The sequence below is a fragment of the Lolium rigidum genome, chromosome 1 (assembly GCF_022539505.1).
Source record: "Lolium rigidum isolate FL_2022 chromosome 1, APGP_CSIRO_Lrig_0.1, whole genome shotgun sequence".
Classification (NCBI taxonomy): Eukaryota; Viridiplantae; Streptophyta; class Magnoliopsida; order Poales; family Poaceae; genus Lolium; species Lolium rigidum.
This window is the reverse complement of record NC_061508.1, coordinates 189,715,903-189,726,025: the sequence shown is the minus strand read 5'-3', so window position 1 is coordinate 189,726,025 and position 10,123 is coordinate 189,715,903. Positions and strand designations below refer to the sequence as shown.

The window sequence follows — 10,123 nt, the reverse complement described above, 5'->3', positions numbered from 1 at the left end:
GATTCCGATTCTTCTTATTCTTCGAGTCGTGGGCCTTCAGTAAACCCCGGGTACTATCTTCGGCAGGCCCATTGGGGATGCCTATGTCAGTGGGCAGTGGTTGATGGGACGTTGGCGTGTGTCAGTGAGGGAGTCGAGTGGAGAGAGAGGAGTGAACCGATGACTGGAAGTGGGGAGAAAGGGCCGAGAAAATGCGGTGTCTCCTATGCTTCTTCACGTGTGCAACCGTTGCACGTCCGCGTGCAAAATTGAACGACAACGAGGTAGACCGGCTGAAAACGGCCGATTCGAACGTTGCTCCCAGGTGTGTCGCCAAAAATTGCTGGCCCAATGCGAGGGAAGGGATGTCCAGGCTACCTAAGGGCACCTCTAACGGGGCGACGCAAACGGACGCTGCACGATCGTTTCCGGTCTGCGTGGACTGGAAATGGCCCTGCACCCTGCTCCATCGGGGCGACGCATAGTGTCCGAGCCATCCGCAGAGACGCAAACACGACGCAAATATGCGGCACGTTTGTGTCTCCACGGACGCTGCGCGGTCGCGCCGAGCGTGCGCTCGCTTCTCCCATTGGCCCGCCTGGCAGTGACCCTGGCTCGAGCCGGCGCGAATTAAAGCAGAACAACTTCCGGGGAGGGCAACCGCCGGAGTGGCAACCGCGCCGATCGACGCGCCAACCGCCGAAATGGAGCGCCGAACCACCGCGGAAGAGCAACCGCAGACCTCTTCGTTATACGCACCGCCATTAATCCCCACTCAATAAGACCCATGCGCCCGCTCTAATTCATCTCCAACCGGCTGCCATTCATCTTCTTCTCCAACACCGGCTAGCCAGCATGAGCAACCTGTCGTTGTCATCGGACACCGACATCGAGGGGAAGCCGCCATGATGGCGGCATTGGTGGGATAGGGCTGCCACGCCGAGCAACTCTAGCTCCCCGCCATCGGAGGGAGAGGAGGAGGGGGACACCGTTGGCCACGACGGCGAGGACGACGATTCAGACGCAAGGTGGGCACGGCTGGAGGCGGAGGAGGCAGCGGCAAGGAAGGAGGCGAGGGCCCGGGCGCAGACGCGGGCGCAGATGTAGGCGGAGGCTCATCATCCGTTCACCGACGATGAGGAAGACCCTAATACACTCGTTGGAGGAAAACTCAAGCTCATCGGACGCGTCGACCGACAGTACCTCTTCGGAGGAGGTGACGAGCAGGAAGCACGTCCGTGAGGATAACGAGACGGGACCTTCTAACAAGAAGTACAAGAAGTAGCTAGTTTAAAATTTGTTTGTTCTGGCAGTGTGTTTGTTCTTGTAGTTTGTATGTTTAATTTGTTCGATTCGACTTCGCAGCTGTGCAAACAATTTAGGAAGGTGTTCACGCAAGTTTCTCCAAAATGCGTCGGACCGCCGAGTTGCTCCCCGACGTAAATGTACGTCTAGCGATTATTTCAACATCCACGACGGGCGTCCGAACAATTTAGACATGCGAAATCCGTCGCTCGAAGATGGCTTACCGGCCCTAGGTTCGACCTGTGCTACGGAAGGAAATGGAAAACATGGTTTTTGGTCCGGTTGGCCCCGCGAGCGCAAAAAGACCCTATCAATTGCGCCACAGGAAATTGTACTCCAAAAACACCCCATCTATTCGTTCTGTTTGACAGTCCACACCAGAGTCCGTCTCCCGCCGCCGGCGCTCGCCGGCGCTCGCCGTCACGCCACCGCCTCCTTTCCCGCCGATAATCCACTCTACCTCTACGGCTGATCTTTCTCTCTTCCTGGCGCTCCCCGGTCCGGCCTTGCCCCTAACCTTAGCGGCAGAGCAGGGAGGCCGGCGGCGCCCCACGGCGCAGTCCCGGGCTCCCGGCGACCGGTGCCCGTTCCTGCCCGTCGCCGGCAGAGGGGAGAAGTCCAGCAGCACTTCAGCAGCAAGCAGGCTCCAACCCATTTGTGACTTCGTTCTCCAAGCTAGGTACAAGTTCAACACTTTAACCGCAAATCATACAAACTTTACAACTTGTTTGCAAAGTTGCAGCAACTGGATAGATTATGTAGGCCTGATTTCCAATGAACTGTATCCAATTACTAAACTATCTTCAACATTTTTGTTGTAGAATTGTTCATGGTGGCGCCTCCCTCGTTGGCGGCTCCGACCAACTCCACGTTCTCCCACCTCTTCCAGCTGTGCGCACATGGTGGCCGCGCTGCCCTCGCCGCCGGTCTCGCCGTGCATGCACGCATGCTTGTGTCTGGGTTCGTCCCCACAGCCTTCGTCTCCAACTGCCTCCTGCAAATGTATGCCCGCTGTGCGGACGCCGCCTATGCCCGGAGGGTGTTCGACGCGATGCCCCACAGGGACACCGTCTCATGGAACACCATGCTCACTGCGTACACGCACTCTGGGGACATCACAACCGCTATATCTCTCTTTGATGCGATGCCAAACCCGGATGTCGTGTCATGGAACGCTCTTATCTCGAGCTATTGCCAGCGCGGCATATACCAGGAGTCGGTGGCCCTGTTCTTGGAGATGGCTCGTTCTGGTGTTGCCTCTGACCGGACAACTTTTGCCGTCCTTCTGAAGTCGTGTGGTGCTTTGGACGATTTGGCACTAGGTGTTCAAATCCATGCATTGGCGGTTAAGACAGGGTTAGGGATCGATGTGCGGACTGGGAGTGCTCTAGTGGACATGTATGGCAAGTGCAGCAGTTTGGAGGACGGGTTATTCTTCTTTTATGCAATGCCGGATAGGAACTGGGTCTCGTGGGGTGCAGTTATTGCTGCATGTGTTCAAAATGGTCAGTATACGCGTGGGTTGGAGCTGTTCATGGAGATGCAGAGGTCAGGGATGGGGGTGAGCCAGCCGGCTTATGCCAGCGCTTTCAGATCCTGCGCAGCAATGTCATGCCTGTGCACTGGTAGGCAGTTACACGCGCATGCCATAAAGAATAAGTTCAATACTGACCGTATTGTTGGGACAGCCATTGTGGACGTTTATGCTAAGGCTAATAGCTTGGTGGATGCTAAAAGGGCATTCTTCGGCTTGCCCAGTCATACAGTTGAGACATGCAATGCCATGATGGTTGGGCTTGTGCGCGCAGGGCTAGGAAATGAGGGCATGGAACTGTTTCAGTTCATGACCAGGTCAGGCATTGGTTTTGATGCAGTCAGCTTGTCGGGGGTTTTCAGTGCTTGTGCAGAGATTAAGGGGTATTTACAAGGGCTGCAAGTCCACTGCTTAGCAATGAAATCAGGTTTTGATGCGGACATCTGTGTCCGAAATGCAATTCTTGATCTGTATGGGAAGTGCAAAGCATTGGTAGAAGCATACCTTGTCTTCAAGGACATGGAGCAACGAGATTCAGTCTCTTGGAATGCTATTATTGCTGCTCTTGAGCAGAATGGACACTACGAGGACACTGTAGTTCATTTTAATGAGATGCTACGTTTTGGTATGGAACCAGATGATTTCACATATGGCAGTGTGCTTAAGGCTTGTGCAGCTTTACAATCTTTGGAATTTGGGTTGATGGTTCATGACAAGGTTATCAAATCAGGACTTGGTTCAGATGCTTTTGTAGCTAGCACTGTTGTTGACATGTACTGCAAGTGTGGTATGATGACAGATGCTCAGAAACTTCATGACAGAATTGGGAGGCAAGAACTTGTTTCATGGAATGCCATCATGTCAGGATTTTCACTGAACAAACAGAGTGAGGATGCCCAGAAATTCTTCTCACAGATGTTAGATATGGGACTAAAGCCTGATCATTTCACGTATGCCACTGTTCTTGATACTTGTGCTAATTTAGCTACCATTGAGATCGGGAAACAGATCCATGGTCAGATAATCAAGCAAGAAATGCTGGTAGATGAATATATATCCAGTACTCTTATAGATATGTATGCCAAATGTGGGTACATGCAAGACTCGCTGCTAATGTTTGAGAAGGCGCACAAACGGGATTTTGTGTCATGGAATGCTATGATATGTGGCTACGCGCTGCATGGCCAAGGAGTAGAAGCACTCCAGATGTTCGATAGGATGCAAAAAGAGAATGTGGTTCCAAACCATGCAACTTTCGTTGCTGTACTTCGGGCTTGCAGCCATGTTGGGCTGTTGGATGATGGATGCCGTTACTTCCATCAGATGACCTCCCGCTATAAATTGGAACCACAACTGGAGCACTTTGCTTGTATGGTAGATATACTAGGACGGTCAAAGGGACCGCGAGAAGCTCGGGAGTTTATCAGCACCATGCCTTTTGAAGCTGATGCAGTCATTTGGAAGACTCTCCTAAGCGTTTGCAAGATCCATCGGGATGTTGAGGTGGCTGAACTTGCTGCCAGTAATGTTCTGCTACTAGATCCTGAGGATTCTTCAGTTTACATTCTTCTGTCAAATGTATACGCAGAATCAGGGAAATGGGTTGACGTTTCAAGGACAAGAAGGTTAATGAGGCAGGGAAGGCTTAAGAAGGAACCTGGTTGTAGCTGGATTGAGGTGCAAAGTGAAATGCATGGTTTCCTTGTAGGAGATAATGTCCATCCGAGATCGAGGGAGCTGTATGACATGTTGAATTACTTGATTGATGAGATGAAACTGACTGGATATGAGCCTGATTTGGCTTATTTTGCTGAAGAGGGGAGTGCATTTGAGCAGCATCAGTTACATGGAATTGTTGGTGGCTAATCTGTCAAGCATTGGCGTTCCAATCTATTATTAGAGCGTGGTGCACTTAGACTGTGAGGAAGCATGGCAGGAATCATCTTAGTCTGGATTGTCACCCTCTGCATATGTCTGTATGTACTAGCATGCTTCCTCAATCATGCATCTTCACACTATTCAATTAACTTGGTGCTTGGTTTACTAATTCTGCATGCGTGCCCAAACTGCATTAATGATTTGACATGAACCAGTAGCATATATGCACCCAGCTGCTGTTAATTTAAATTCAGAATATGCACTCTTCGGCCTCTAGTATTTCGCCCTTTCTTTGAACGTTTTTAGTCAGCACTACATTGCCCTGATGTACCATGTCCTTGATTACCATGTCCTGGATTACTTTTCCTTACCTCTTATTCGTGGTGATTTTTTTCAGGTGACTAATTTGGTGGGTCTGATGCTCGAGAATCGGCCTAAGGTACGAGTTCAAAAGTAACTGTAGTCTGTGGGAGATTATTTTGGCTATGTTTTTCCATTATGGTTTTAGAACATTGATACTGGTTGAGTAACATCAATAAATGCCAGTCTGAATGTTAACAATTTTGTTGGAGAACTGCTTCATTCATGGTTATTATTGTACCTGTATTGGAGTATCAGTGTGTTGGCACAAGTTCTTTGATGCAAAATTTCTGCGCTGTTGGTACCTGTTCTGTTTTTTCCCTTCAATTTCTGGGATTTTCCCATGCATATAGACTACTACCTCCGGTCCTTTTTAATTGACTCAAATTTAGTACAAAGTTCTACTAAATCCGAGTCAATTAAAAGAGACCGGAGGGAGTAGTATTTTTGAGTATTTTCCTGCCTGCTGTCGTTGCTGTCTGCTGTTTGGGTAGAGATGCAAGTGGGTCAAAGTTAGGGTACCCTCTTTATTGCAAAATTTTGAACTAAGTTTTGTAAAATGATGATGTCATCAGAAAAGTTAGTTCAATATTTTTGAACTAAAGAGGGTAGTGGGTACCCTAACTTTGACCCACTTGCATCTATATATTTGGGGATGGTTTGATATGCAAACCATCGAAACCAGACCAGTGAACCAGTTCCCTTCTCTAAACTGTACAAACCAGCCCACCCCAGCCAAACCACCTGCATTTGGGCTGGGTTGAAGAACAGGAAAAACCCAGCACAAACCGTATATTATAACCCTGAACAGTGGCACCTAAGCTCAGTAGCTCACCAGATTCGGTGTAAGATTAGCCTTGCCGGTGCGGTTTTTAGTTGAGTGCTTTCAGTAAAGCTTTGCTTCGTCTCATAAAAACAGTGGATAGTTCTAGCTTCACACAAGGACAGGCTATTGCTCCCAAGAGCAGAATGCAGCGACACACTTTATAACCATGCGTAGCTTTCTATCTGTGTCGATGCCAGTGGACTTAGAGAGGGCAAGCCGCTTCCCCCTTCCAGACGACTGCAAGGGACCCACAGAGCTGACATGCCAACCGCAGTCCACAGTGCCACCAGCACAGGACGCTTGCGTTGCCATGCTGCAGCGCATGCAGCAGGCTGACATTCGAGTGAGAAATAAACTTGTCCTGCATCCGGGAGAAAAACAAAACGGGTACCAGTGCCCGGCAGGCGTCTCTGCTGGGAATCAGCGGGGATGTTTCCCAGCAGGTGAGGACGAGTTGCGACGATGGTTTGCTTCTCCCCCATTTCTCATTTGCCACTCTTGACCTCCCTCCTGCCACCTTGTGCAGATTTGATTCATCGCTGCTCCGCAGGTTCGTACTCGAGTGGTGGTTGGAGCCAAGGGAGGTGGCGTAAATTGGAGTGCTGTAAGGAAAAGTAATCAGAGGAGGTACCGTCGCAAGCTTATTTAGCATCAGGCTGCAAACGAACAAGGTGGCGCTCAAGAATTGGGATGGTGACAAGGTAGTTTGGGTTAATCAAGTGACAAGGAATAATTGGGCGGCGGCGGAAGTTCGAGTGGTGGAAGGAAAAGTAATCAGAAGAGGTGCCATCACAAGCTGATAGCATCAGGCTGCAAACGAATGAGGCGGCGCTAAAGAATTGGGATGGTGACATGGTAGTTCGGGTTAATCAAGTGGGATTTCTACGTATACACTGCACCTGCACTAACCTTCTGCTTTTACCACACTCTTCTCCTAACACAGCCAATTCCAGGCAGGGAAGCAATTACAGACTAAAATGTTGGGTGGTCGTTGTGCTTCAGATCCACAGACGAATACAAGTCCAGACATCTTGCCACTGAACATCAAATTGGTCTTCTAATTAGTTTCACACGTTGCTGTTTGGATGATACATGATGATTAAATTGTGATGTTGTTAGGTGCTTTTGATTAGACCCTTCTTGATGGAATTTCAACTAATCCAACCAGGCTTAAATTATACTCTTGGTTAGGTTCATGATTTAGCTTACACTGCCTATATATTTCAATTTTAGGCAGCAGATATGTCTCCATATTGTAGAGTGCAATTTTGATTCATGCTTCACCCAGAAGCTATTTGATTCATAGTCAATGAATGTCTGTGTTTTTCTCTTTTATTTTTCATCACCACTATTGATGCTTTTGTGCCATGCGCACCAAGCGTTTGTCAAAATGAGAAGCATTATTTTTGCTACGTGTATCGGTAAAGCCAATTTTCTTTTGCATGCTTTCTTTCTCATGTGAATACTTTGATATACTAATAGATCCGTGTTCAACTCTCTTTTGCATAATGATTTTTTAAAAGGTATCACACAACTTTTTAATAGTATTTATTTTGATCGAGCAAGGATTGCGCAAAACTTTTATTTTCCTGTTATTTCAACTGTAGTAGAAGGGATTGCATGGGTATGCTTTACTACTACTATCTCATGCTATTTGCCTTTTCATTTTTCTCTATTGCTTAAACTGTGGAAGGTTTGACCTCACGTTAGTCCCAGACATGGAGAATTAAGGAGCCTGCCAGCAACGTACTTTTATCACCAATTCAGAAATGCAGTATCCTGTGGGAATGGATTGTACACACTGTCAGAGTGTATTTTACTGTTTTGTTTTCTTCCAGATTATTAAGTCTAATACATAAAGCATTTGTCTGTACTGTTGTATGATCATCCAATGAGATAGTTTCAGGTGTTATCTCTTGGTATTTTCAAAAGGATGCAATGTTTGAGAAGATTGGTGGAATGCCGGCTCTAGTTCAGTGTTCAGGTAAGTGCCAACAACTGTAAACCTGACTGTATTATGATCTGTAGGATCTGCTATGATATTGCCATATATGTTAATACTATATCAAATGTAATCTGATCTAGATGCATCTAGGCTGTAACTTGCTGCACATAGTTTTTAATTCCTGACGAGCCAATTTCATAGGTGATACTGATCTGTGTGGACATTCCACATTCCACATCTTACTGATTATTATTATGAAACGACTACAAAGGTTTGAATACTTGATTTATTTCCATCACTTTCGACGCATAAGATTTTTCATCCTCGAGGATTTCTTTTTCATAGCTGTTTCCCTTGATATTTTATTTTTCTTGAGTTTACAGAATTCTGTACTCGCAGTGTAATGATAGCTATATGACTTATTTCTTCACTACATCAATGTCCCAAATCTCTTTGGTTAGGCCAGTAAAAAATATTCAGATTTGTGATAGCAGCAGAATATCGCTTTAATTTGGCCTAAGCATGTAGATACTGTAGTGCAATAAGATTTTTAGCCTTTTTGTTTAGTGAGGTTTGAATTTTTTTTTTCAACAACATATATTTTTTTGTTTGAAGCCATCATCTTGAAGGTATTTCAGACAAAAGAATCATTTATATTGACCCCTCAATTCTGATTATTTAATATAGGTTTAAAATGAATTTAATTGTTTCTGATTCTAACAAACAATCATTGGCTAACTTGAACTTTGCCAGGTGTAAGTTTAATATGCATTTTTTTCAGGTTTCCTATAAGAAAACGTGTGTGATATCCATTAAGGCGTGCGTTCTTTTATTTGAACTTTCACATCTATAGACACTACTGACATGGATCTAGGCAGTAGGGACCTGATCTATATTATTAAGATCCGCCTAATCTATGTGTTGCAAGATACAATATATTTGATACCTGGTATGGTAATTATGTCCCATCTGTAGATTCTTAGAACTTCTCTGTCAAACGTTCTGAACACATACACAAATTCATTCTGACATTCTTTTCTGGTGGCATTGGTAGATGCATTACGGCATCCGTTAATTACAGCTCTCTTGTTTAGGTTTAGCCAATGGCTCTGCATAATGTTTTGTAGTAGTTTGATGTAAAGATCATACACTGGTTTTATTACCGTATTTCGGTTGATTGTCGGGGATGATTGTAATGGTTTCTGGGTTGCCTATGATATTTTGATTCATGTTTTTGTTACTTGCTAGTACTTTCATGTCAGAGGTATTTTGCAGTTACTCTTATGAGATAACAACAACATCAAAACCTTTTTCCCAAGCAAGTTGGGGTAGGCTAGATATATGAAACCAACGGAAACATAACACTACTAGGAAAATGGCTATAGGTGGAGGCAAGTGGTGCCGGCGCACCACCTAGAACATGCGCCGGTGGAAATGGTTGCCGGCGCACCTATTTTCAGCCGCGCCGGCGATGAGAGCCTACTGCCGGCGCACTCGCCGAAAAGACGCGCCGGGGAAAAAACTTGGCATGGCCGCGGTCGATTCGGGCCAGGCCCAAGAGTCATTGCCGGCGCACCAGCCCGTGGGTGCGCCGGCGGGAAAGCGCTATTGCCGGCGCACGCCTTGGCTGGTTCGCCGGCAATGACACTTGGGCCCGGCCCGGGGGTGGTATAGCCGAAATAGCTATGTTCTGCCGGCGCACCCGTGCCATGGTGCGCCGGCGTAACTCCGGGCAGTTATTTCTGCTCAACAACCACTCCCCCACTCTACTACCACTCCACTCCTCCACACAAACCCGAGCCTTCTCCCAACCCAGCTCATTTTTGCCCATTTCTATCCCCAATTTGACCAAACAAAATCATATTTTTTGAGCAAATCTTCCCTTCCTACATGCATCTCCCACATCCCCCTATGTAGATCTAAATCTAATATCCCGCATTGACCGCTCAATCTAGATCTAGATCTAGAAAGTCGGCTTCCATACGCCATTGTCGCGGCGCGTCGTCTCGATCTCATCGACGAATATATCAAACAAATAGGTGATTAATGAACAAATTAAGGAATGAAATCGACGTATGTTGGACATTTGAAGCAAAGCTAGCTCTCGTGTGTGGCATATATATATGTTGTGCTTGTGCTTGTGTGTGTGTTGGCGTTGAAAATGAGTTGCCAACGTTGCGCCGAAATGTTGATTCTTCAAGTTTCCGTTTCGGCATATTTCTGGCGCTCCTATGTCCTACCGTGTAGGAAGGTCATGCCGAAATTTTCCGTGAGATTCGTCAAAAGCCTGGAGAGA

The 10,123-nt window shown here is 46.7% G+C and overlaps 1 protein-coding gene across 2 annotated transcripts; it reads left to right on the top strand.

Moving 5' to 3' along the window:
- Positions 1–1,853: 1,853 nt before the first annotated feature.
- On the top strand, positions 1,854–6,963 carry LOC124682863 (pentatricopeptide repeat-containing protein At3g02330, mitochondrial-like). Of its 2 annotated transcripts, XM_047217478.1 has the most exons (4): positions 1,854–1,963; positions 2,106–4,794; positions 5,094–5,135; positions 6,433–6,963. In XM_047217478.1, the coding sequence occupies exon 2, from the start codon at positions 2,114–2,116 to the stop codon at positions 4,682–4,684; it is 2,571 nt and encodes an 856-aa protein (XP_047073434.1). In that variant the 5' UTR covers positions 1,854–1,963; positions 2,106–2,113; the 3' UTR covers positions 4,685–4,794; positions 5,094–5,135; positions 6,433–6,963. The 2 variants fall into 2 exon arrangements, with proteins under 2 accessions (XP_047073434.1, XP_047073432.1); XM_047217476.1 differs by lacking the exon at positions 6,433–6,963 and having other exon boundaries at positions 5,094–5,372.
- The last annotated feature ends 3,160 nt before the right edge of the window (positions 6,964–10,123 follow it).

Excerpts from the sequence above, each read along its gene's own strand:
- LOC124682863 (XM_047217478.1), top strand. The coding sequence starts at position 2,114 with ATGGTGGCGCCTCCCTCGTTGGCGGCTCCGACCAACTCCACGTTCTCC.